Consider the following 27,235-nt stretch of genomic DNA (forward strand, 5'->3'; position numbering starts at 1 on the left):
TATACAGAGAAAAAGGATAAAGCACAGAGGCAAGGCTGGAATAGAGCAAAGCAGAGAAGGAGTGGGAAAAAAAGAACGACTCGGGAAAATGTTAACATTAGGTGAATATGCTAAGGGGTATGCAGGTGTTTGTACCATTCTCGTAACTTTAAGTTTGAAATTATTTTCAAATAAAAGATATTAAAAATGTGTAATAAAGAAAGCATGGTTACTTACAATGATTCCATAGTTGGGACATAAAATGTAATAACCAGAAAGAAAAGTTGGTAGATTGAACTTAATCAGATTTTTTTCTTTTTTTTTTGAGACGGAGTTTTGCTCTTGTTGTCCAGACTGGAGTGCAATGGTGCAATCTTGGCTCACCACAACCTCTGCCTCCGGGGTTCAAGCAATTCTCCTGCCTCAAACTCCCAAGTGGTTGGGATTACAGGCATGTGCCACCACGCCCGGCTAATTTTGTATTTTTAGTAGAATTGGGGTTTCTCCATTTTTGGTCAGGCTGTTCTTAAACTCCTGACCTCAGGTGATCCACCCACCTTGGCCTCCCAGAGTGCTGGGATTACAAGTGTGAGCCATTGCACCTGGCTGAACTTAATCAGAATTTAAAAGTACTGTTTTTTTATAGACACTGTTAAAAAAAATGAGAAGGGATAAAAAGATGAGATTTAAAAATGTCCATTAAACATGTGAAAAGTTGCTCATTATCATTGATCAGGGAAGTGTAAATTTCACAATATATTATCTACAATAAGTTATCACTACACTTCTATTGTGTGTGTGTATATATATGTATATATATATATAGAGAGAGAGTGTACGTGTGTTACGGAGACTTTGTTTTTTTTTTTTTTTTTTGAGACAGATTTTTACTCTGCTGCCCAGGCTGGAGTGCAGTGGTGCGATCTTGGCTCACTGCAGCCTCTGCCTCCCAGGTTCAAGTGATTCTCCTGCCTCAGCCTCCCAAGTAGCTGAGACCACAGGTGTGTACCACCATACCTGGCTAATATTTGTATTTTTAGTAGAGGTGGGGTTTCACCACATTGGCTAGGCTGGTTTTGAACTCCTGACCTCAAGAAATCCACCCACCTTGGCCTCCCAAAGTGCTGGGATTACAGGCATGAGCCACCATGCCTGGCCAACTTTGAATATATATATATACACACACACACACATATCTATATCTATATATATAGATAGATACATCTATATATGTGTGTATATATATAGAGAGAATATATCTATCTATCTATCTATCTATCTATCTATCTATCTATCTATCTATCTATCTATCTGTCTATCTATCTAGAGAGTGCTCCTGCTCTCTGTCAATAACAAGGCATACGGGAGAGAAAAAGGTGTCAATCTGTGTTCTTAAGGAGCTTACATTCTAGTGGAGGAGATACACTAAATAAGTATTTATTTTATTTTAGTTTTTACTTTAAGTTCTGAGATACATGCGCAGAATGTGCAGGTTTGTTACATAGGTATACATGTGCCATGGTGGTTTACTGCACCTATCAACCTGTCATCTAGGTTTTAAGCCCCGCATGCATTAGGTATTTGCCCTAATGCTGTTCCTTCTTTTGTTCCCCACCATGCCGAGAGGCCCTGGTGTTTGTTGTTCCCTTCTCTGTGTCCATGTGTTCTCATTGTTTAACTCTCACGAGTGAGAACACGTGGTATTTGGTTTTGTGTTCATGTGTTATTTTGCTGAGAATGATGGCTTCTTGTTTCATCTATGTCCCTGCAAACGACATGATCTCATTCTTTTTTATGGCTGCATAATATTCCATGGTGTATATGTGCCACATTTTCTTTATCCAGTCTATCATTAATGGGTGTTTGGGTTGGTTCAAGTCTTTGCTGTTGTAAATAGTGCTGCAGTAAACGTATGTGTGCATGTGTCTTTATATAGAATGATTTATAATCCTTTGGGCATATACCCAGTAATGGGATTGCTGGGTCAAATGACATTTCTGGTTCTAGATCCTTGAGGAATTTCCACACTGTTTGCCACAATGGTTGAACTAATTTACACTCCCACCAACAGTGTAAAAGTGTTCCTATTTCTCCACAGCCTTGCCACTAAATAAATATTAACAATAGCTACAGAATGTATGATTGTTTGGATCAAAGAAGATGGCCTACTTCAGAGTGATCAGAGGAACCTTTAGTTGATGACATTTGAGAAGGTGCGTGAAAGACGAGAAGAAACCTGCTGCAGGGTAGAGCCAACCAGAGCCCAATAATAGTTTTCCTGCAACCAATACGTTTCCCTGGCTGCTAGACTTTCAGTGCTAAATGCAAGAAGGTCCTGCGCAAACTCAGAGTAGCCCAGCTCCTCCACTTGTGCTCTCCATTCCATCCCCTCTTGGTATCCTGAGAATTTAACTCCAGCTTTCTGCTGCATCATTCATGTCCTTCTATATTCTAAATTATTCCTCGGCGCACAAATCTTCTAGTCTCTAATAGCTTAGGAAAACCCTTTACTGACCCTACATCAATTTTTATTTTTCTTCTTTTCTTCAAAGTTAGTATTCTCCCAAAGAGTTGCGCTCATTCCACTCTTACTCCCTCACCTCCCATTTACTTTTCAAACAACCACTTTAATGGGACTCAGCTCACACGACTGTTTAAACTTCTCAGTAAAGTTAACAAGAACTCCAAGCTCCCAGATTACTCATTACTGTCCTTACTCCAGCCTTTAAGTGGATCTGACAGTTAACCACACCCTTCACACTTGAATCACTGTTCTTTTAACTTCAAGGGCCCCTCTCCTGGTTTTCCTTCTACTTCACTGGCTAATTTTTTTCTGTCTCTAGTGGTGGCTTTCTCTAGGTCATTCTTGTAGTTAGGAACTCCTCTCTTGAGTTTCACAGCAACTCTCTGCCTTTTTATTATGACATCTCGAGCTTAAATTTAATATATCAAAAAGGAAATGCTCAATACTTTCTCCCTCAGCTTTACGTCCCGCCATGTCCTGTAAGGAAATCTTTTCCTTCTGCAAGTTAAAGACCATTCACATGCTCAAACCAGAAATCTGGAAGTCATTTTTTACCTCTTTACCCATATTATTTTACTGAAGCCCCAGGTCTTTGTTTTGTGTTGCTATAACAGAATACTGAAACTGGGTAACATATAAAGAAAAGAGGTTTATTTAGTTCACATTTCTACAGGCAAGGAAGTTAAAGGGCATGGACTGGGCTTCTGGTGAGGGCTTCTGTGCTTTGTTATAACATTGCAGAGCAGAACAAAGGGGATGTGAACGTGTGTGAAGAGGGACTGAGCAGGAGGAGGAACCTCACTTTACAACAGCCCACTTGTGAGAACGTGAGTTAATCCATTCCCGGAGAACTAATCCCTCTGCTCCAGAGTGAGAAGTCAGTGCTGTGAGAATAGCACCAGCGCATTCATGTGGGATCCAACCGTGTGACCTAAACACCTCTCACTAGGCCCCACTGCCCATCACAGCCACAATGGGGTCAAATTTCAACATGCCTTTTGGTGGGGAAAAGCGCAAACCATAGCAGCCTTCCTCATCTCCCTCCGAAGTATAACTCAGTCATCAACTTCCTTCTGTTAACTTCCACTGCACTAATTTATACTAATCAACAATAATCTCTTTCTTGACCTATTTTACATACTAACTAGCTTTCTAACAGTCTCCTTGATTCATTTCTTTACCTACTACAATCTGCTCTCTACATTCAGCCAGTGTAATTAATATATATATTAACATATACATAATAATGATTATATGTGATAATAATCAACGTAATGTATATATTGCTGTGTGATATGCTTTGACTCTGCGTCCCCACCCAAATCCCATCTCGAATTGCAATCCCTACGCGTTGGGGGAGGGACCTGGTGGGAAGCGATTGAATCATGGAGTGGATTTCCCCCTTGCTGTTCTCCTGATAGTGAGTGAATTCTCATGAGATCTGGGTGTTTGAAAGTTTGTGGCACTTCCCACTTTGCTCACTCTCTCTTTTGCTCTGCGTAAGGTGTGCTTACTTCTCCTTTGTCTTCTGCCATGACTGTAAGTTTTTTGAGGCCTCGAAGTCATGCTTCCTGTTAAGCCTGTGGAACTGTGAGTCAGTGAAACCACTTTTCTTCATAAATTGCGCAGTTTCAGGTGATTCTTCATAGCAATGTGAAAATGGACTAATACATTATGTTATATATTATAGTATGAAATATGTGTAAAAATATGTCTGCAGCAGAGACAGTGATATTTACCATATATTTCCTCAGTTTTCCATATTTTCCAGCTTCTTGTAATTAAGTGATCTACATGACTGCCTCTGATCAATATCCAATGTTTATTTTAAAACAAAACTGATTGTGTACCCATGTTCATAGTATCATTCACAGTCACCAAAAGGTGCGGGCTACTCAAATGTCTATGAATAAGTGACTAGATAGCCAAAATGTGGTATATACATGCAATGGTCTGATTTCAGTTTTAAAAAGGAAGGCAATTCTGATATGCTACAACATGGATGAAACTTGAGGACATTATGCTAAGTAAAATAAGCTAATCAAAAAAGAACAATACCGTATAATTTCACTTGTATGAAGTAGCAAGAATAGTTATACTCATGGAAATAGAAAGTAGACCAGTGGTTCCCCAGCATTGGGAATGGAGAGTTGTTTAATGGGTATAGAGTTGCAGTTTTGAAAGATGAAAAGTTCTGGAGATTGGTTGTACAACACTGTGAATATATTTAACACTACAGAACTCTGTGCTTTAAAATGTCTAAAATGGTAAATGTTATGTGAATTTTTAAACAATTTTTAAAAATGTTTTATGTTCTAGAAACAGTATTATGTCTCAGTCCTGGGCAAAGTGAGGTGAGTTATAGCCTTTGGAGACCTATAATTTTGAACATAGATGTTCCTTAGAAGCTAAATCTTTTTAAACAGATGATGATAAACCTGGAGGGTAAATTTAGATATAGATACTTTTACATTTCTTCTTCGTATTCTCTGAGGGAATTTTAAGTAGTTGGCTCAACAAAATGCTCTTGAAACAAAATTGAAAACAAAAAATACCATGTGCCACAAAGGTAACTAATCTAGGTTTCTTCGGGGACCAGAACACCCTGCAAATATTAGCTTTGAAAATAATGTAATAAAGTTTATCTCCAACAGGAAAATACAACTGGGTCAGGTTTATTATTAGGTGTACCATAGTCCTTTTTTCACTGGGACCTCTGTGTTGTCTCTAGAGTAGAAAAGGTCTAATGTCTAAAAGAGCTCTACTATAATAATCAAAACAAAAGAGCAAGCCATGAAAAACTGTAACTAGGAAATCAGTACACACCCTTACTGGCTAGCAGGCAAGCAAATAAAAACGGATATAAATTTAAAGTACCGTAATATGACTGACGCACTAAAAAGATTACTGTCAATGTTCAGAACTTTCAGATTTGGGTAAACATTTATATACATGTTTTTAATGGAATTTTAAATTGGTTTGGAAATTTGAAGAATTTTTCACAATCATTGAATCTTTAATTCTACATTGAGAATATATTTAAGAAAATAACACAAATATATTCAGAATTATTTTACATTCACATTGATAGTTTAGCATTTAATAATATTCATTAGGTTGTTTAGTAAAAATACATAAAGTTTACTTTTTAAAAAAATTAAGTACAGTGATTATTATTCTAAACTGCCTCAGAAAATAGAACGTTGATTTGTAGTAGCACCAAAGAGGGGAGGGAATATGCTATATAACACGTAAAGCTTCTCTTTGTCGGTTAGCTATGAGATGCAAAATAGCATCTACTCGCTAAGGAACTTTTGTACTTCGTAGAATATCTTTGATATTTAGTTGACCCTTGGTTCTCAGAAAATAAGTGGCTTGTAATTTGACCTTTTGCTCTATCATATTTTCTTTTTTATAATCTGCTTGACTTTGATGAGTGTTTTTCCAATGTTTCATTTGTTTTTGCAAGGTATTTTGCCATCCTTTCCTTCCATGATGTGATTCTTCAGGCCAAGAAGAAAAAGATGTGTCTGTAGTTAAAATTACCTTATCCTTGGTGTTTTTCAGTCTAGGATCACTATATGTAACTAATGCCGTTACATTACAAGTAAGACAAGTTCCAATACTTTTTTTTTTTTTTCTCCTTGACCTGCAGAGATTCACCAACAATAGCAAATTACAGACTGGCTTGGAAAACACTCGCATGTTCCATTGGTATCTTCTTTTACAGTATTATTTAAATGTTTCATATTGCTTTGTTTTTCTTCCTTAAGTATTTGTAAGTTCATCAGCTCTGTGATGAACTTACAGAGAACTCGATATTCTCTATGGTACCCCAGCATCCAATTATGCATGTGATGTATGCACAAAACATTTTTATTGAGTGGACAAGATGTAACCTTTTTGATTGATTCAGGGAACTAAAATAAAATGATTCTTTAATAAATACAGATTTTCTGAAGCACAGATGAAATTTAACTTCATATGATTCTGTCAAATGTGATAGAATGCATGTTTCCTGCTCAATGTGGTAATAGTCAAGAGAGCCAGAATACCCCTGAGCTGATTACCAAAGTAAGAAGGAAAAAAATCACAAATATTTGAAAAATTTAAATCAATGCACAAACATCTAAATAATTATAACTGATTTAAATAATTAAAAATCCCTTATTGGCAATGATTGTCAGATGGACAACCAAGAGTTGCACGAGTTATATTTTCTTTTTGTACGATTTGACTTGGCTGAATGCTAACTCTTTTTAGGACTGATTTAATTATTTATTTGTTCTTTGGTCCTGTGTTAATTTTTATGATCTTATTATGGACTTAAATTCATTATAGTTTATTTGTCCCAATTACTTATTATACTTGAACCTTTTCTTTTTGCTTGGATGTACTTTATTACCTATTTGATTTCAGTATTATGTCACATTATTAAATAGTGCTTATTGTTACCACCACAAATGAAAGTAAAGTTGTGAGTTATATAATAATTAAAAATATATGTTTAATCTGCTTGTAATCATCAAAATATATGAAAATACATATGATTGCATTAAGATTTACCCCAATTTAATTTTGTTCCCTCTTTCAGCTGTCCTTGAAGACTAATTAGTTACACTGGCTATGCTGCTGTTCTTTACTTTGGGATTGCTTATACATTTTGTGTTCTTCGCCTCCATCTTTGACATTTATTTTACATCTCCTTTGGTTCATGGAATGACTCCTCAGTTTACACCATTGCCCCCTCCAGCGAGAAGATTAGTGTTGTTTGTTGCTGATGGCCTTCGAGCAGACACACTTTACGAATTAGATGAAAATGGGACCTCTAGAGCACCGTTTATTAGGTAAGCATGTACACTCATAAGAGACATCTCTTAAAATGTTATTCTGAGTTAAGTCAACTGCAAAATATCTTGCTGTTTATCATATACTGGGCATAGGGGTGATGATGAGAAAGAGAATAGGGCACTTGTACATTTGCCTTTGTCTTATGGATCAGCACTAGATGCCACTTTATTTCCTCCTAGGTGTTATTTCTGGTATTGTTGAAGCTGATAACGGCGAATTGAAATGGATAGGCTTAGCTGCTTAAGCTAACTTGGCCTAATTTCCCAAACGTGGCGCAGGACTCACTATGTTATTTTTTTCTTAAAAAATAAATCTGCTGGCCGGGCATGGTGGCTCACGCCTATAATCCCAGCACTTTGGGAGGCCAAGGCGCGTGGATCACCTGAGGTCGGGGGTTTGAGACCAGCCTGACCAACATGGAGAAACCCCATTTCTACTAAAAATACAAAAAATTAGCTGGGCGTGGTTGCGCATGCCTGTAATCCTAGCTATTCGGGAGGCTGAGGCAGGAGAACCTAGGAGGCAGAGGTTGCAGTGAACCGAGATGGCGCCATTGCACTCCAGCTTGGGCAACAAGAGCCAAACTCCATCTCAAACAAACAAACAAAAACCAAAAAAGAAAAAAATCTGCTGATTTTACAAAATAAAGACAAGCATAAATATTAATGAATCACTAATTTCAACGATGTTTAAGTAGAAAATATAGACTTCACATTAAAAACACAACCTTCCGTAAAAGAATATAGAGCCCTTTCATGTTTATATCACTGTTTAATGTAACTTTGGCTTCTATTAAGTCACTTTAAAAAGAAATATTTAATTTCTTGGACTTACAAAGGGCCTACAAACAATTGCTCTTTTTCTGATTAGTGGCAACTCCTGAAAGGCCTTCTAATGCTGTTGTGGGGAGATTAAAATCAAATTCGAGAGGAAATTTCTCTAACATGTTGTGTCTTCCCCCCATCCTCATCTGTCATCATTACCTACTGTCACTTTACTCTGTTTTCTTTCTCTTTTTTTTTTGAGACGGAGTCTCGCTCTGTCAGCCAGGCTGGAGTGCAGTGGCGCAATCTCAGCTCACTGCCAGCTCAACCTCCCAGGTTCACGCCATTCTCCTGCCTCAGCCTCCGGAGTAGCTGGGACTACAGGTGCCTGCCACCACACCCAGCTAGTGTTTTGTGTTTTTAGTAGAGACCGGATTTCACCGTGTTAGCCAGGATGGTCTCGATCTCCTCACCTCATGATCCGCCCGCCTCAGCCTCTCAAAGTGCTGGAATTACAGGTGTGCGCCACCACGCCTGCCCTGTTTTATTTTTCTTTATAGTACTTACAATCATGAAAGTTCCATGAGATTGGGAACTTATCCACTACTTTATCTCCAGTTCCTATAACATAATGGGCAATTAACAAATATTTGTTGACAGCTAGAAGAATGGATAAACTCGAATGCTGTGTTGAATTTTCAGAACTAAATTTATGATAGCTCAAAGAGATGCATAACATATTGAGGGATAAAAATAAATAAAAGAATGACTCAAGTCAATAGAGGAATATTGTGGGAAAATAAGATCAAACCAAGGTTAAGTACAGGAAACAAAAATGTGTAACAAATTTCAGAAATAATTGAAGTATTTGGGTGAATTTCTTAATTGCCAAAGGAAAGAGAGAAATATGCTTCATTTCAAAATTAAGATGATGAAAATATACTGGTAAAATATAGTCAACTTTTTCTGGTAGCACTTGTTTCTCCTTTGGATCTTATGGAAACTCTGTGGGCTCAAAGAGTTGATGTTTTGTGTTGTGTGCCATTGTATATTTACAATGTCAGGAATCTTCTAGCTTCTTCTAAGCCTGTTTTTGAAAGGTTTTTTGTTATTGTTGTTGTTTGTTTTGAGACGGAGTCTCACTCTGTCACCCAGGCTGGAGTGCAATGATGCGATCTTGGCTCACTGCAACCTCTGCCTCACAGGTTCAAGCAATTCTCCTGCCTCAGCCTCCTGAGTAGCTGGGATTACAGGCCCATGCCACCACGCCTGGCTAATATTTGTATCTTAAGTAGAGATGGGGTTTCACCATGTTGGCCAGGCTGGTTTTGAACTCCTGACCTCCACCTGCCTCGGCTTCCCAAAGTGCTGGGATTAAAGGTGTGAGCCACTGAGCCTGGCTCAAAATTTGTTTTTTAAAAATGTGATCTAAACTAATGTTTTTAAATACAATATCTAAACTAATGCTTTTAAATAGAGTATCCACATTTCTTTATACCTCCCCTTTCTATTTAAGTCCAGTTTTCATTATATAACTCAAGAAGTTAAAGAATATGTCTCTGTTAATATTTGGTCCAGTGGTTTTGAAACTGTTTACTTATTATGTATGTATTTCACCAAAACTGCTTTTATTATTAGGTAAGTCAGTAGTAAAAGAACTGACACCAGTAGTTATAAATATTTTACTTTAGAATGTATTGAGAGGCAGATATTTATATTGAAAAATGTTAGTGATGAGTTTACTATTTTATAACTTATTGCTCTGCTGGCCTTTCACCTGTAATAGCATCACTTGTAGTTTTGCTTTCTTCCCCAAATTTTGCAAATCACTGTGATACAACTTAAATAATGTTGACATCTTTTAGCAAAATAATCTTTCTGCCTGTTTTAGTCTCAAATTTGGGGATATAATTTAACTCCTAATTAGGAGTGTAGCCATTTTCCCTCCTCTTAGTTTTTATTTTAAGAATTTTTCAACTAAACAAAAGTTGAAAGGATTATGTGATGAACATCTGTATACCCTTTACCTGGTATGACAATTTTAACCTTTTTTCATAATTGCGTTCACCCTCTCCTGGCCCCTCTGCCACCCCCACCACAACGGTGCCCATGTATATGTACCTAGTTTTAATTATTTTTTCCTTAACAATTTGAAAGCAAGAAACTTTACCCCAAACACTTCAGCCTATATCTCTTAAATAACCACAATACTATTATCACACCTAATGCAATTTAACATTGATATCATAATATATGTTTTATCTCTATATAACAAGCCATCTCTATTTTGTGGCTTAAACCAACAATCATGTATTTTGTTTCATGATTCTGTGCCGTGGTTGAGTGGTTCTTGGTTTGGTCTTACATCAGCAAATTCATGCTGCTTCATTCAGCTGGTAGATGCTTAGAATGGGCTCAGCTGGAATTTGAAAGATTCCTTTCCTTCTTAAGTTTTGACTTACTTTTTTGCTTTTGATTCCTTCTCTAATAATCTTATGTTTCTAAAGCTTTATATGAGAGTATCTAATCATAGTCTGTGTTAACTATTTGTCTTTAATATCTTTTAGGAATATCATAATGCATGAAGGCAGCTGGGGCATATCTCATACACGTGTGCCGACAGAATCTCGGCCAGGTCATGTAGCTCTTATAGCTGGGTTTTATGAAGATGTCAGCGCAGTTGCCAAAGGTATTGTGTATTTGGACAATCTTATTAAATGAAACATCTGTCAAATAAATATTAGTCCTTTACCGCTTAATCATGTCACAAAGTGAAGGTATGTTTTGAGATACTTTGGACAAATGTTTTAGCATGCCTTACTGACATGAACACCCACTGGTATTGACTCCATAATGAGGCTTTAGTATTTCATTCTCCTGTGTTATTGAAAGAATTTGGGTTGGATGGAAGCGTAATTTTCCTAGATATTATTCTTGAAAGTTCAAAAATAATTTTATATTTCATTAAGAAGTAAATTATCTATTGTTAATTTTTTAAAAATAGTGGTATAATATACATAATATAAAATCTACTATTAGTTTTGCATTTTTCACTGACTAATTGTTATTATTTGAAGAATAGTTCTTTAGGGGCTTATTGTACCATGTATATATTACTATTACTGCTTGCTTGCTTTCTGAAGGATGGAAGGAAAATCCTGTAGAATTTGATTCTCTTTTTAATGAAAGTAAATACACATGGAGCTGGGGAAGCCCAGATATCCTGCCTATGTTTGCCAAAGGTAAGAGTTGCTGATTATGTTTCCTCCGATAGTAAATAGGGAATAAGTCAATATGGTAGTTTTCTGTTTTTATATACATACTGTATTTGTTAATTTTTACACATATTTTTACATGTTTAACATTTCTGAAATAGGGATATTTAATTACAGTGATAGATGTGTCTGTTTAATTGGCATTGTTTTTTTCCTTCTTAGTTATACTTGAAATATTGGTACATCATACAGTTAGATAGTATTTTGGATTCAATTAAATGGTATATGGCTCTATCACTTAACAGCTATATAATCTTGAGCAATTTATATAATCTCTCTGAGGTTCAATTTCCTTTTTATAAAATGTGATAATATTAGTTTCCGTCTCATAGATTTATTTTTAGAATTAAATTATGTAATTCATGTGAAATATTTAGCATAGCACTTTTCACATAACTTCATTATAAATGGTGATGTTGAGGCGTGGTTCATTATACTTTGGCAAATCATTTTAAAAGTTAGTGGATATTCATATGAAGATTTAAACATTGGCTGGGCACAGTGGCTCACACCTGTAATCTCGGCACTTTGGGAGGCTAAGGCAGGTGGATCACTTGAGCTCCAGAAGTTGGAGACCAGTCTGGGCAACAAGGTGAGACCCACATCTCTACAACAAACAAAAAATTGGCTGAGTGTGGTGGCATGTGCCTGTAGTCCCAACTACTCAGGTGCCTGAGGTGGGAAGAGCACTTGAGAGCCTGGGATGTTGAGGCTGCAGTGAGCCATGATTATGCCACTGCACTGGCAACAGAGCAACACCGTGTCTCAAAAAAAAAACAAAAGATTTAAGTGTTAAAATGTATAGTTATAATTCCTATTTTAATATATTGAATATGCCATATATTTTGGCATTTAATATAGATGGCATTTAACATATAATTTATTTAAATTGATATTTAATATATTGAATATAGCATTTAGATTTGTTGTTTATATGCATGATTCTGCAAACATTGGGACATCTCTTAATTAGAAAATTCATTTATATTATTTTCTAAAATCAGTTGGATGAATTTCATGTCATTAAATGCTTTTAAGTGGAAACAGAATGATTGATCATTTCACTTATCAGAAAGGATTTGTAACATACTTAGTCATGAGTGTAATTAAAATAATGGGAACTATTGAAGATTATTACGTGTCCAGGAAGCAAAATATATATTGAGAATTTTACAGATGATAGTCATAGAACATTATTATACTGGGTGGACCAAAGAGCCCCAAACTGTTTGCCATTTATATATTGCCTTCTTTGGAAAGCAGTTTAGTTTTTTTGGGAGTTGGTGGTGGTAAGGGTAGATTAAGTTGCTATGGCTTATCAAACTAACATTCTTGTTTCTGGCTACAATGGATGAGACAGGACCAATAATTGAATTAGAGATAGTCTAATAGGAATGTTCCATATCTTATGGTAAACAACAAACCCAGTCAGACCTTTTTATTTGGGATGTGGGAAGTAGAATGGCTGAGCTGTGGAATAGGGTCATTAGAGCTGAACTGGTGCTATAAAGATTGTATTAGTTTATTGTATCTCTTTCTTTTTGTTTTTGTTTTTGTTTTTCTTTTTTTGAGACGGAGTTTTGCCCTTGTTGCCGAGGCTGGAGCACAGTGGAAAAATCTCAGCTCACTGCAACCTCCACCTCCTCGGTTCAAGTGATTCTCCTGCCTCAGCCCCCTGAGTAGCTGGGATTACAGGCACACATACACCACACACCACATCTATTTTTAATAGAGATGGGGTTTCATCATGTTGGCCAGGCTGGTTTTGAACTCCCGACCTCAGGTGATCCACCTGCCTCGGCCTCCCAAGATACAGGAATTACAGGTGTGAGCCATCACGCTAGTCATATCTCTTTCTTATCACCTGCAAGAGCCTATCAAACTCAGAAATTCACTAAACTGATTAGATTCTTAATACAGTCTTGCAAATGTATGAGATTATTATATCTGTTGACCCCTTCAAACTCTTTGGCAATAAGCAATATTTATTCTCTTATAAGTTGAGAAAAATACGCATAGTTTATGAATAAGAGAAGTGAAATATTTGAATTTTCTTCTTATGTTAAGAAGGTTTGTACATCACACATCTTCATCTATTTTAGATTGTAGCATTCTAAGGGGCACACATGTTTTGAATGGTTTAATCCTTAAAGGGAGACAACTATTGTGCTTATTTTTGTTATATTGCTTATTAGAGTTGTGATTTTGGTGTGTTAATTAACATATAGTGAATCTGTGAAATTAAAATATGTTATTTTTGAGGACAAAAAGCAATAGTATACATTAAAGTATATAGCATGGTCCATAGGACATAATATACATAAATGTTAATTATTCCTCCCATTTTTCTCTTCCCCATCATAATGAACAATGCTTTGTGAAAATTCTGGTTACTCACAAAAATCTGTGAATGACTATCTCATACTTTATGATAGTTTAAAAGATTTTGTAAAAAAATTGTTTTTTCCAAATTTCCTTTTCAGGTGCTAGTGGAGACCACGTTTATACATACAGTTATGATGCTAAAAGAGAGGATTTTGGTGCTCAAGATGCAACAAAACTGGATACGTGGGTTTTTGATAATGTTAAGGTTTGTGCTATTGAGTGGTTAATATACAAAAAACATATTTTTATCTGAAGTATTGGAGACTGTATTTCAAGTTTTTTCTGTTTGCATGAGCTTTAAAAGTTTTATATTGTAGCATACTGTTCTGAATTCTAAGATTTAATTATAAAAAATTACACATTCTAAATAAACAAGAGAAATTTTAAACTTCTTTGTTTCTATTAGTAAAATGAGCTCTAGATTAGGATTTAGGAAACCTGTTTTTCATTTCTAGTTTGTGATTCATCCTGGGTAAATTTTGATCTTTCATTGACCTTGGAATCATTCTCTTGTAGTAATGGACCATGTGAGATATATGAAAGCCTTTGGGAAAATGCTGTTCAAATATAATACATTTATAATAACAAAGTGTATGATTTTAAAAAAATTATACTTTAAAGAAAAATTAGATAAGCAGATTATATAAGCAAAAACAAATTAGCAAATTGATCATAATAAAAATCTATGGTTTCTTTAAGTACTAGAGTTTTTTGAACATTTTATAGTGACAATTATCATAGTTTCATGAGGAATACAATATAATTTATATTCTCAAAAATGGTGTGAAAATCTCAATTGTGGACATTGTCTCTCTTCTTTTACCAGTGCATTATTCCTCATCTCCAAATAACAACTCATAATTCATCCATTATAAGAGGCTTTGATTGACACTTCTTTTTTCTAATAGTGTCTTTTGAACTGACTTTGTGGACTTCTCCATGATATAGCCATTTTTGTTTGTGAATGTATTCCTCAGTATATATCTGCCTTTTTCTTTGTATTTGCTTAGCAGAAATTGAGTGCTCTAAAATTCATGGCTAAACCCTATTTTTTTCCAAGGATCTTTTCCCTTGAAATTTTCTTTTTACTTTTAATGTATACTTTTGTCAACAGGGAAAACTTTCATCTTAAATAAAATCTCTTTGAGAAAATGATTAGCAAATTATTTTGCTAATCATCACTTCTTAACATAATGTACTAATATTAATATCTGCATGAAAGCCTTTGGCTTCTAATTTCGTGTGTGTAGCTAAAATCCCTCCAAAATCATGGAATTGATTCCTTGTGAATGTACATACTTAGCTGGTAGCTGCCCTGATTTCATGTCTTTCTTCCTTTCTTTATTTCAACACTACTAGTCTTGACATGGTAGTGGACAGAAAAAAAGATTTGCACATGACTTCTTCATAAAATATGGTAGATATATATTAATCAAGTTATAATGAAAATATGAAGTCATCAGCATTGGTAAGTGATGTGAAGGAAAAATAGAGACCAAGAATGTATCTTCAGAAAATTCTAATCTGGACTGGGTAGTTAGGGGAAGCCTAAGAGGTTTGAGATAATCTCAGAACAGGTATAGGAGACAAAGAAATGGGTAGGGATGGATTGGTATGGAAAGGTATTTCAGGCCAGCAGCATTATGTAAATCTTGGTCAAGAGTCAGCATAATGGATTTGAGGAAGTGAAAAAAGGGAGGTTAGTGTGGCAGGAGGACTGCCTGGGAGCCAGATCTCAGAAGAGGCTAGAGAGTGAGTTAAGGGTTTTACTTCATATCCTGGCTAGAGACTCATGCTTAATTCAAACCAAACAGTTTCCAGATCCATGCAGTTTTCTACTCACCTGTTTTTTGTAATTGTGGTTAAAAAAATACATATGCAAAATACAGAATTTACTATCTTAAGCATTTTAAGTGTTTGCAGACAGTCCCCAGCTTAACAGTGGTTTAACTTTCGATTCTTTTGACTTTCCACCAGTGCAAAAGCCATATGTATTTAGTATAAACCATACATTGAGTACCCATACAACCATTTTGTTTTTTACTTTCAGTATAGTATTCAAAAATTACATGAAATAGTAATTATTATCTCACTTATCTCACATTATCAACACTTTATTAAAAAATGGGCTTTATGTTAGATGATTTTGCCCAACCATAGGCTAATGTAAATGTTTTGAGCATGTTGAAGATAGTGTAAACCAAAAATAAAATTCTAAGCACCACCCCCGCAAGCATCTCAATGAACTTTCTCAGCCAGGGCGCTTTTAAAAGCTTTAAAAATGTAACCTGAGAGGCTGATTCAGGTCATGAGGGGAGGTGGGTGTCGGACATGCCTCATTATACCTCTCTGGCATTAACCTCAACACAGACCTTAAAGTCTAATAAGAAGCATTTTACAACCTGTTCTCTCTGAAACCTACTATCTGAAGGGTCCCTCTGCAAATAAGAACTTTGGATTCCACAATCTCTTATCTTAACCCAGACATTCCTTTGTTTTGATCCCAAGTCTTTAGAGAAACTCAACCAATTGCCAACCAGAAATTTTTAAATTTCCCCCCAATCCCCACTTTGAGTTGTCCCACCTTTCTGAACCAAACCAATGTATTTCTTAAATATATTTGGTTGAAGTCTCATGTCTCCCCAAAATGTATAAAACCAATCTACACCCCAACCACCTTGAGCACATATTCTCAGGATCTCCTGAGTGCTGTGTCATGGGCCATGGTCACTCATATTTGGCTCAGAATAAATCTCTTCAAATATTTTATAGAGTTTGACTCTTCGTGGATAGTAGGCCAGACTAAGCTATGATGTTTGGTAGGTTAGGTATGTTACTGGTGGAAGGTATCTGAATTACTGGCAGCAAATCCGTAAGGATCTGCAGCAACCTCAATTCTTACCTCCCGAGAAGAAAAACTTTGACTAGGGCCATAAGGCAGAAGAAGAGACCAAGGCAGGAGTGGAATTTTATTTACAAAAGCTTTAGAACAGGAAAGAATGGGAAGTATGCCTAGAAGTGAGCACCGAGGTCAAGTGCAGTGTTTAATCTTGATCCTAGGACTTTATAGGCTGGCCCCTTTCCATGATTCTTCCCGTAGGGTGGGGCGCCCACATGCGCAGTGCCCTCCTTAACGTTGGAAGGTGAGCATGCAGTGTGTTTAGAAAGTTGTACACACACCCATCCGAGGCTTTCTTTCCTTTTCTGGTGGAGTGCCCCCTGACGGGCATACTTCACCATTTGGTCTCTTAATGCACATGCCCAGGAATGCATCTCTCTGGTGCTTGCATTCAGTTAACACTTTAGTGCAGCAAGTGTGGACCATCAGGAAATGGCCTCTCCCTGGTGCCAGCTGCCAATCTACTACTTTTAGAGAGGCAGTGTGATAATTGCTGAATCATCACCTGACATTCCTGGTGGGTTAGGGAAGACCCCTCTCTTGTCCCACTCATGCCTGTCTCACTACCTGTAACAGGTATATTACATGCATTTTTGACTTAAAATAGTTTCAATTTAGGATGGGTTTATTGGGATATAACCCCATTGTAAGTGAGGAGCATCTGTAATTTAGTAATGTTAAGTATATTCATGTTGTTGTGCAACTAATCTCTAGACTATTTCATCTTGCAAAACAAACTGTACCCATTAAACAATAATTCTGGCTGGACGCAGTGGCTCACGCCTATAATCCCAGCACTTTGGGAGGCCGAGGTGGGTGAATCACGAGGTCAAGAGATTGAGACCATCCTGGCCAACATGGTAAAACTCCTTCTCTACTAAAAATACAAAAATTAGCCGGGCGTGGTGGCACATGCCTGTAGTCCCAGCTACTCGGGAGGCTGAGGCAGGAGAATCGCTTGAACCCGGGAGGCGGAGGTTGCAGTGAGCCGAGATCGTGCCACTGCACTCCAGCCTGGCGACAGAGTGAGACTCCGTCTCAAAACAAACAAACAAACAAACAAACAAAACTATTCATTTTCCCCTCCCCCAACCCCTGGCAACCACCATTCTACTTTCTATTTCTATGCATTTGACTACTCTAGGCACCTTATATCATAAGTGGTATCATACAGTCTATGTCTTTTTGTGATTGGCTTATTTCACTTAGTATAATGGCCTCAAAGGTTCACCTGGGTTGAATCTATTCACTTTAAAAATCTCAGTTCGTGCATCATCTTCTCTATTATGTCTTCTGTGACTTCTCTTTGCTTTACCCTATTTCCACTTTGACTTAGATAACCCTCTTCTATATTCCCTTAATACTTTATTGTGCTATACTATAACTGTTCATACATTGACATATTCCCCTTCAATATACATCTTGTTGGCAGAGATACTGACTTTTTCACACTGTTAACTTTAAACCTCTATCAGAGGCTGGGCGCAGTGGCTCACGCCTGTAATCCCCAGCACTTCGGGAGGCCAAGGTGGATGGATCACTTGAGGCCAGGAGTTTGAGACCAGCCTAGCCAACATGGTGATACCCTGTCTCTACTAAAAATACAAAAAAATTAACCGAGCGTGGTGGTGCATGCCTGTAATCCCAGCTACTTGGGAGACTGAGGCACAAGAATTGCTTGAACCCAGGAGGTAGAGGTTGCAGTGAGCCAAGATTGTGCTGCTGCACTCCAGCCTGGGCTGGGCGATAGAGACTTTGTCTCAAACAACAACAACAACAAAACAACAATAACAACAACAACAACAATAATTCCTCTATCAGGGAATTGTTTGGTACATGAATAAGTATACTTAGATTAGATCATACCTGTGTAATAGGGAAGAAAATAAAAGTTTACTTCTATCTTACGTAAAGATAATGCCAGCAGTAGGCAGCTGAGCATTGATGCAGTCCAGGGTGCTATATTGGCTCCACAATGTCACTGACACTCAGTCTCCTGAAGTCTTCCTCTAACCTCAAAGCGTGAGTTTTATCTTCAAGGTTATGTCATGACTCAAGATACCCTTGGAGTTCCTGCCCTTATGTTAGTGTTTTAGGTCAACAATATGAAGAAGAAAAAAGGATCTTTCCTACTGAATTATATTTATTTCAAAGAGCCTTAGATCCACATAGCTTTAAGACTGAAATATTTGACTTAAATCTTATTGGCCAAAACCACAAAGGCACATCTAGCTGCAAGAAAGGATAGGATGAGCACATCTAGCTCCAAGAAAGGATTACGTAGCTGAATATATTGTACCAGCCATAGAACAAATTATAGATATAATTCAAGTCATTTGCTCAGTTTTTTTGTTTTTGTCAGCTTTCAATTATGTGTTTAACTTTTAATTCTTTTCTCTTAAAGAACTTACCATTTTTATCTAGTTTTTAAATTTTCTTAGGAGTTAATTAGAATGTATATGAAAGTTAGGGGGCAATTTTATACTTTTGAGACAGATGATAGCAGGTTACATATTATATTAATTTATTTCTATTCTTGAATAGCTAGTTCTCTAATTGTACCATTTGTATTTTTTAACATAGTAATGAAGAATTATTTGAAAAAAATACTTAAATACTTCAGACTTTTGTTGAAAAATTAAACATCTCTTGTTAAAAGTTAACATCTTCTACAGTTAAAGGCATTTATGTGAACAACAAAGATGTATCTTAGATAGCCTGTTAACTTATTTTAAAATAATTTAAAAGTAGTCTTCATAGTTTTGAACCCATGTTCATGCATATATGAATACAGGATGAATCATTTGCCTTAGAAGGGTTTATGAATCTGGTTTATCATTATTAAATTAGCATAATAATCTTCAAATTTTATTTTTATTAATTATTCCCAGCCTCACCCTGCCAAGTGGCATTTTATGAATTTGATGCTTTTCTGTTACATGATTTGAAGAACACATTCTAGTTGGGGCAAAGTAAGTAATGAGGAGGCTATTTGCAATGTTCTAAATTGGAGATTACGATTGGACTAGGTTGGTAGTACACAGGACAATGAGAAGTGGTCCAGTTCTGAAATATTTAAAAATAATAAATGATTCTTAAACTGATAGCACTATTACTATTTTATTTTTGGCTCTTGCCAAAATATGTCTTCAATGTGCTGTATTTTATTAAGTTAGATGTGAGATTAACATTATGAGATCTCTATGAAATTATGATCCCCTTTCTAACACCTTTTTTTGGCCTTCTTATAACAAACAGCTAATTCATTGAACATAGATGTCTGAGCTGATAGCAAAGACGTTGTGTTGGTAGGTCACAGATTTAAATAACGTGAGATAATTTAATTTTGTACTTATGCATAAATTTAAATGTTTTCGTCAGTATTACTTTTAAAATAAAACAAGTGAACTAAATATTTTTAACTCATTTGTTATATGTAGGACTTCTTTCGTCATGCCAGGAACAACCAGTCTTTGTTTTCTAAAATAAATGAAGAAAAAATAGTTTTTTTCTTACATTTATTAGGAATAGATACAAATGGACATGCTCATCGACCGTCCTCGAGGTAATTTAATGCATGCTATGTTTAATTGTATTTTTTAGGGGAAACATCTATTCTATTGAACTTTTAAATTATTATAATGTTTTCTTTGGAATTATAACAACAGAGCTAATATTTTAAATAACTACTGTAATGTATATTAAGTTCTTGATTATATGAGATTTCTGATGTAGTGGTTTAAATCATATGTGCTGTATCCAGATGACACATTAATATAAGTAAAATATATCCTGTACATATTCCATAGTCTTCATTTACTGAAGCAGAGAAAAAAAGATCTAAAATATCTATATATTTTAGAAATATTTTCAGTGAATCTTGAAAATAAAAGCATTCTATGGTATTAACTTTTATATCACCAAAAGATGTAACTATCTATTCCTTGTGTATTCCGTTTAATTAGTATTGTATCTAGCATATAAATTGTATAAATTTTTGTATACCATAATTCAGTAACACTCCTGATATATAACAGCAAAGATTTTTCTCACTTTTGAAGACCACAAGTAAAAGGAAGATACCATGTTATACTCTTATTTCTTATTTTGCATTTGGTTTAGATTAGCCTAACAGTAGCTGTAAAGCCTATTGGGTTAGCTACCAGTAATGAATACCTCACAATCCCCTTCTTAAACTTGAGGCACTGTTGTAATTGCTGGAATATCCGTATCGAAAGAACCTTGTTCAGTTGTATGGCAATCTCAAATATAATGCGTTCAGAGTGTGCTATTATATTTTATATCACAAGCACTTGAGGGAATGAAAATATTCTATACTTGAAATGATACTTTTAGTGTGGCCAGAAGAGTATAGTTTATGTAGTGAGAGTGAGAGACATGAAAGTCATCTATCTCATTTAGGACCTAAAAGTTCATTAAAATATATTTGTTAATCAGTCCCCTTTTAAATCATTTTTGAAAACTATTTTGGGTTATTTTGCTTCATTAAAAGGAGAAAAAAAATTATTTCAACAATCTAGAGTGCTCTGATTTTAAAATATTAAAGATGAAATCTAAAAGCATTTCAGAAGTTACTGATTTTGAATGTAATAAATCCACGTTGAATACATTTGATTTCTCCAGATTAATTTAATTTGTTCCTCTGTTTCTTTATACATAGAGACTACAAGGATAATATTAAAAAAGTTGATGATGGAGTTAAAGAAATCGTGTCTATGTTTAACCATTTCTATGGAAATGATGGGAAAACAACATTTATCTTTACCTCTGACCATGGAATGACAGACTGGGGTTAGTGTGTCTTTAATTGATATGTACCTTACAATTAAAGTAGTGATAAATGTAGCCGGCAAATATTTTATGGTGTTGAGAGGATTAGATGTCTTGGTATATACAAAGTGTCTAGCACATAATTTTGTGCTTAAAATGTTAGCCTAAAAAACAACTGATCTTATATAAAAAATATTTTCTCTAATTAAAAAACGAATATATTCTCATTTACAAATGAGAAACTAGAGGAAAGTGGAGAAGAAAATAAAAAGTAACTATTATTTATCTACAGAGAATTAAGTGTATATGTTGGCAGAGGGAGTGGTGTTAAGATGGTATTACTGAGGGACCGATGGCTGCTGAAATTCTGTCCCGGATAAGCCTGTGCACCCTATAAGATTCCCAAGGCAAATGCAATGTGTGCACAGAGAACAAAATAAAGCAAAGATGAAATTTGTCCCTAAATCACAATATGAATTTCTAGTGATTTGAATTCCACTTTATAAAGGACTTCTTTTGGCTCTACCTGCCAGAGTGGCCTGGAAGAAAAAGATCAAGAGACCTTACCATCTTCTCCAGAACAGACCAAGTCTCTACTGCTTGCCCCAAGCTTGGGTGGTTACTGCCCAAGGGAGCTCTCTGTTCTTCCTGTCTGCAGTGCTACTCTGGCAGCAGCAACACTTCTTCCATGTCTTATTGTTATTATTTCTATTCTTTCAAACGTAGTTACTCAGCAGACATTCTGGTTTTTTGTTTTAGTTTTTGCCTGTTTGTTGTTATTTCTCTAACTTGCTTTATAGGAATATTGCCAAACTAATTGTCATAAAAGGTTGTAACCATTTGGCAATGTAGTCACTATAATTAACTATATATGGATCAACTCTTCAAAACAAACTATTTAAAAAATATTTAGTTGTAAGTTAGTTGTTCTATATTTGTCTTATTATTCTTGGTATCTTATTTGTAGGTTCCCATGGGGCTGGTCATCCTTCAGAGACTTTAACTCCTTTAGTCACTTGGGGAGCTGGAATCAATTATCCCCAAAGAGTATCAGCTCAGCAGTTTGATGATTCATTTTTGAAAGGTACAAGCATTTCTTTACTGTGTTTATAAACACAGCCTCTTAAAATAAAAACAAAGTTTAATTTTTTAAGAAATCACTTTTCAAATTTTAGTTGTAAATCCCTCATTTTGACATTTGTGCCATTACTGTTTCTATGCAAACACTACAAGGGATTGTTGGTTTTTCTCTTCTCAAAGAGCCATTTGTTGAACCCTTCCCAGCACACCACTGCTAATAACTAGACCTTTCTGAATGTCTCAACTGATAAACTGAACTTTCGATGTTCTTTTATTAATTTATTAATTAATTTGAATGTGAGGTAGAGTAAATAAAAATTAAATAAGAGGAAATTTAAGGTTTCATAGAGGTAAATTATCAGTTTGATTGAGATTTTTCAACTCAAGCAAAGTACATACTATCAGTTATAAAATCATACAACCTACAAAATATCTCTATTAGATAAAAAGCAAGAGGTAGTACTGAGCTATTTCAACCCTAGGCCCTAATGAAGACAGAAGAGCACAGTGAATAATGCACTCAATAGCATGTCTTCAGTAAGTAATGGTGCATTTTTCAGAGGGCGATTTCTTATATGTTTGTAAGTGCTGATGGAGAGCATCGTGCCAAATCACAGGTCCACAGAGGAGATATTGACAAGGGGCCACAACAGTGCAACCAGTACACTGTCATTATCATTGCCAGATTTATTTAGGTATGAAAGAAAAAGAAGCTAGAGGACTCTTTTTTTCATCTACTGTATATCTTTGAGATAGCCCCTGCTTGCTCAGAACTTAGCATTCTAGTAGGAGAATTAAAGCAATTAGAAACAAAATTTACACATTATGATAATTTTATGAAGAAAATCAGGGTGATATGATAAAAGAGGAGGTAGGACCAGGCCTCTTTCTCCACCCTGTCCCCCATAGTTTCTTTAGAGACAGATTCTTGCTGTGTCTCTAAAGGAATGGAATGGGCTGGAATGTAGTAACTGTTAACAGGTTCACAGGCCAATCGTAGCTCACTACAGACTGGAACTCCTGGGCTCAAGCAGTCTTCCTGCCCCAGCCTCCCAGGTAGCTGGAACCACAGGTGTGTACCATGCCTGACTCAGTCTCCCATGTTTTTATTAAGATATTTAGCAAAGGAGGCAAAATGCATTAGTTTTAAATGTATAGCTTTATGAATTTTACCTGCATATATATGTACCATGTAATCTCCACCCAGATTCGCCATACATTTGCAGTACCCTAGAAGTTCCCCTTATGGAGCAGGATACATTTTATAGAGTGGGCTAATAGTACGTCTCTTCACAGTTAGGATAAGAGGGAGCCATTCATATGAAGGTTAGGGCAGGAATGTTTCAGGCAGAGGGAATAGCAAATGAAGAGGCAAAAAATACGAAGAGCTTAGCTTGTTCGAGGAACAGAATTGGAAGGCTGATGTGGCTGAGCACTGTCAGCTAGGAGCAGAGTATAATGAGTTGAGAGGTTGGAGAGGTAAACAAGAGGTAGATCATTTGATGCACCAAAGCCTGGGTAAGGAGAGCATGAAGTATGTTCTGAGTGCAGTGCTCTATCGTTAAAACCTGTTAGAGCATTGCCAACATTCCAGTTTGCCATAGGAGCTACCTTTCTGACTGCTCTGTGATAAATGGATTAGATTGGATCAAAATAGAAAGTAGGGTAAATAGTATGTTTGTATTTATGAGATTTAACTTTATTTTGGCATTTGATTTCTCACTGAATTGATGTTTTAGAATCACATGATTTCAAGAATTGTCACAAAATAAATGCATTTTTTCTCATATGAATATTAAGTATACATTTTAGAGAGAAGGAATGTGCACTTTTTCATCAACTGATTATTGTGATTTTTTGGCAGTTGACTAGTAGAGTCAGAAACATATTTTTAAACTTTAATTAGCTTATTGAATGAAATTTTATTATACAATATCTTATAACTCTTTTGGCAGTATATCCTAAAGCCATTAAATCAAAACTTGGTCTCTCATAATCACTTGTTTCGATTTCTGTTAGATGCAATTTCTGAATTTGTGTGTAGCAAAATGAAAGAATGAGCCTATCTTTGAAGGCAATTTTAATAATAACTCAATATACTATGTTAACATTTGTGATTAGTGACTACAGGAATATCACAACTACAGTTTTAAGTGTTTTGGGAGCAACTGCCATCACAGAAAAAAAGAGAAGCTTGAATTAATTAACTTCCTATCAATTGCCTTAATAACTCTCTCGAACAGGATTGTAATGAGTTTTCAATGCTGACAGTTGTTACCATTGTGCTTTTTCACTTCCATCTTTCCTTCCTCAGCCTCTGATATTTTGAAACAATTATCTCCCAAAGAGCATTTAAGAAGCTTAATGCTTCCATCACAGGAAACACCAAATATTTACTTTTTAAAAAATTATTTAAAAAAATATACCTTTGCCTTTAAGCATGATTTTTATTCATAGTTGGCTTAAAATAGACATTTCTAATACCTATGTTTTCCATAAGTATTGGGCACTCCTAAAAATCAAATGATTTATTCTTTTTTAAATCTTAACATCAGATCTTGTGTCTGATTTTATCTTTCAGAGTGGAGATTGGAGAACTGGAAGAGGCTAGATGTCAATCAGGTATCCATTTTGATTTTATTACATTCAAATTTAATTTTATCTTCTATAAGGAGGTTAGTCAAAAACTATAAAAAGTAGATAATATTGACAAATTCTTTTTCAAAACATTTCAGTTACTAAGGGGAATTCTTTTAGTGCAAATATTTTAGCTCAACTAATCTGTTGTGGCAAAACAAACAAAACTTCAAGTGAAAATAAAAGACTTTTTCCAAATAACACTGGATAATTATTTGTTATGTAAATTGAAGTTCGCATGCCTGTTAAATTTCTGTGATTGCTTTTCATGATTGTATTGCTTAATTTAAGCACAGATCTATTAAAATTCCTGTTATGGGTTCCTTTCCTTTAGTATATCAGTTACATTTTCTTTTTGTTAACACATATTTTACCTTTACTTCTAACCAGCAACCTTACAAATGCAATGGGAAAAAAGTGATGAGATTATAAATTACTCAGCTAGAAACCTTCTGTTAGAGGAAAATGTATAGCCAGTCTGATAAAGTTAGACTAGTAGCATTGTCTGTAAATATGAAGCACATAATTGTCATTGTTAAAAACATGCTACTTTAATAGCCATTTTCGCTATTTATAGAAGGTATAGCATCATTGGGATATGGCTTCCAAAGTGGCAGGAGTATCTTGCCTTCCAGGTCACCACACAAGCTGAGATTACTTACTGTGGTGGACAAATCAAGGTCCAGGGTCTCACTTTCAGACCTGTGGTTGTAGAAACTTGTTTCTTCCCAGCATAACAAGAATAGTCTTCTCCCAGGATAGATGCATACTACCCAAGTAAATGAACATGAACATATTAAGTCAGAATAGCAATTTATTAATTTGCAATTAAAAATCACTGTCAAAAAGACAGGAATGACTTGAAGATCACAAAACAAGAACATCTCGTATTCATAGCCAGACCAGATCATAATCAGCAATTTAACATAGATTCAGTTACTGCTCTCTGAATTGTCAGTCTGTTGGCGAACATTCCTGCTTCAGATCTCCATCAAATGAGAATCTCTTCTTCTATTCATTCCTTCTACTAACACTGTGATGTGTCTGTGGTGTGTTTCAACTTTGTACTAAGTGTAAGTATTTAGTGGTGAGTAAAGGCAGACTTAATCCCTGTCCTGGGAAATTTATACCTTAGGGGTAAGAACAGATACTCATCAGTCTGTTGTACAAATACATGTAAACTTGAAGCTGTGGTAACCACTACAAAAGAGATTTGTGCAGCAGTGAGACTGTAGAGTGGATGTATGTGATAGACTGTGGTCAGCAAAGTCTTCCTGAGAAGTCGAGGATTGAGCTAAGATTCATGAATAAGCAGGAATTAGTAGGCCAAGGCAGTAGGAGGAGGGCTTTTCAGGCAGAGGAAATGCATACACTAAGTTCTGGTGAGAGGTTACATGGTGTATTAAAGGGTCTTGAAGAAAGCTGTTATACCGCAATAGAAGCCATGGGGTGGTGTGAGGCAGAAGGGAGGCACGGACCCTTCAGGGTCTCATGGGCCTTCTGAACTTAATTCTGAAAGTTCAAAGAATCCTTGAAGAGTTTGAAGCCTAGAGAGTGACACGATGTGGTTTTTTGTGTGTGGAAGAATCCCCCTGGCTGCAGCGTGGAGAAGAGATTAGAGGTGGCTGACAGTGGATTCTGAGGGAAAAGGAAAAGGCGACTAGAAAGACTTTGGAGATTTCCAGTTTTCTGCAGGATGGCACCTGGAGGACAGTCTAAATAGTAGCAAGTGAGAAAGATTGAGAGCCTGGGAACAAACTTGATGAATTCCAACTTTAAGTGAGGGAGTAGTGAAGGTATCTGAAAAGGAGGAGCCAGTGAGATAGAAGAAACTCAGCTGTGTAGTGTTGAGGCCAAGAAAGGAGTGGCCTATGCCATACTGCTGAAAGGTCTAGTAATGCCAGCAACACTTGTAGCTGTCATTGTCACAGGCTTATTATGTGCCAAGTACTTTATAAGTTTTATCTCATTTAATCCTGTCATACCTCTTTAAGGGAAAAACTTGTATTTATTTTTTTAACTGATAAAGAAATCGAGCAATTGGAGGGTT

The 27,235-nt window shown here is 35.8% G+C and overlaps 1 protein-coding gene across 2 annotated transcripts in view; it reads left to right on the forward strand.

Moving 5' to 3' along the window:
- Positions 1-27,235, forward strand: part of PIGN (phosphatidylinositol glycan anchor biosynthesis, class N) — a 137,454-nt gene that overhangs the window by 18,658 nt on the left and 91,561 nt on the right. The window contains exons 2-10 of one of the 2 annotated variants that reach the window (XM_011964385.1): positions 4,823-4,948; positions 7,098-7,350; positions 10,686-10,807; positions 11,262-11,360; positions 13,877-13,983; positions 20,118-20,242; positions 21,359-21,489; positions 22,436-22,552; positions 25,130-25,170. In XM_011964385.1, the coding sequence (XP_011819775.1) occupies positions 7,130-7,350; positions 10,686-10,807; positions 11,262-11,360; positions 13,877-13,983; positions 20,118-20,242; positions 21,359-21,489; positions 22,436-22,552; positions 25,130-25,170 (963 nt within the window). In that variant the 5' untranslated portion in view covers positions 4,823-4,948; positions 7,098-7,129. The remainder of the gene's footprint in view (positions 1-4,822; positions 4,949-7,097; positions 7,351-10,685; positions 10,808-11,261; positions 11,361-13,876; positions 13,984-20,117; positions 20,243-21,358; positions 21,490-22,435; positions 22,553-25,129; positions 25,171-27,235) is intronic. The other variant, XM_011964386.1, reaches the window with a different exon arrangement.

The sequence above is a fragment of the Mandrillus leucophaeus genome, unplaced genomic scaffold (genome assembly GCF_000951045.1).
Source record: "Mandrillus leucophaeus isolate KB7577 unplaced genomic scaffold, Mleu.le_1.0 Scaffold699, whole genome shotgun sequence".
Classification (NCBI taxonomy): domain Eukaryota; kingdom Metazoa; phylum Chordata; class Mammalia; order Primates; family Cercopithecidae; genus Mandrillus; species Mandrillus leucophaeus.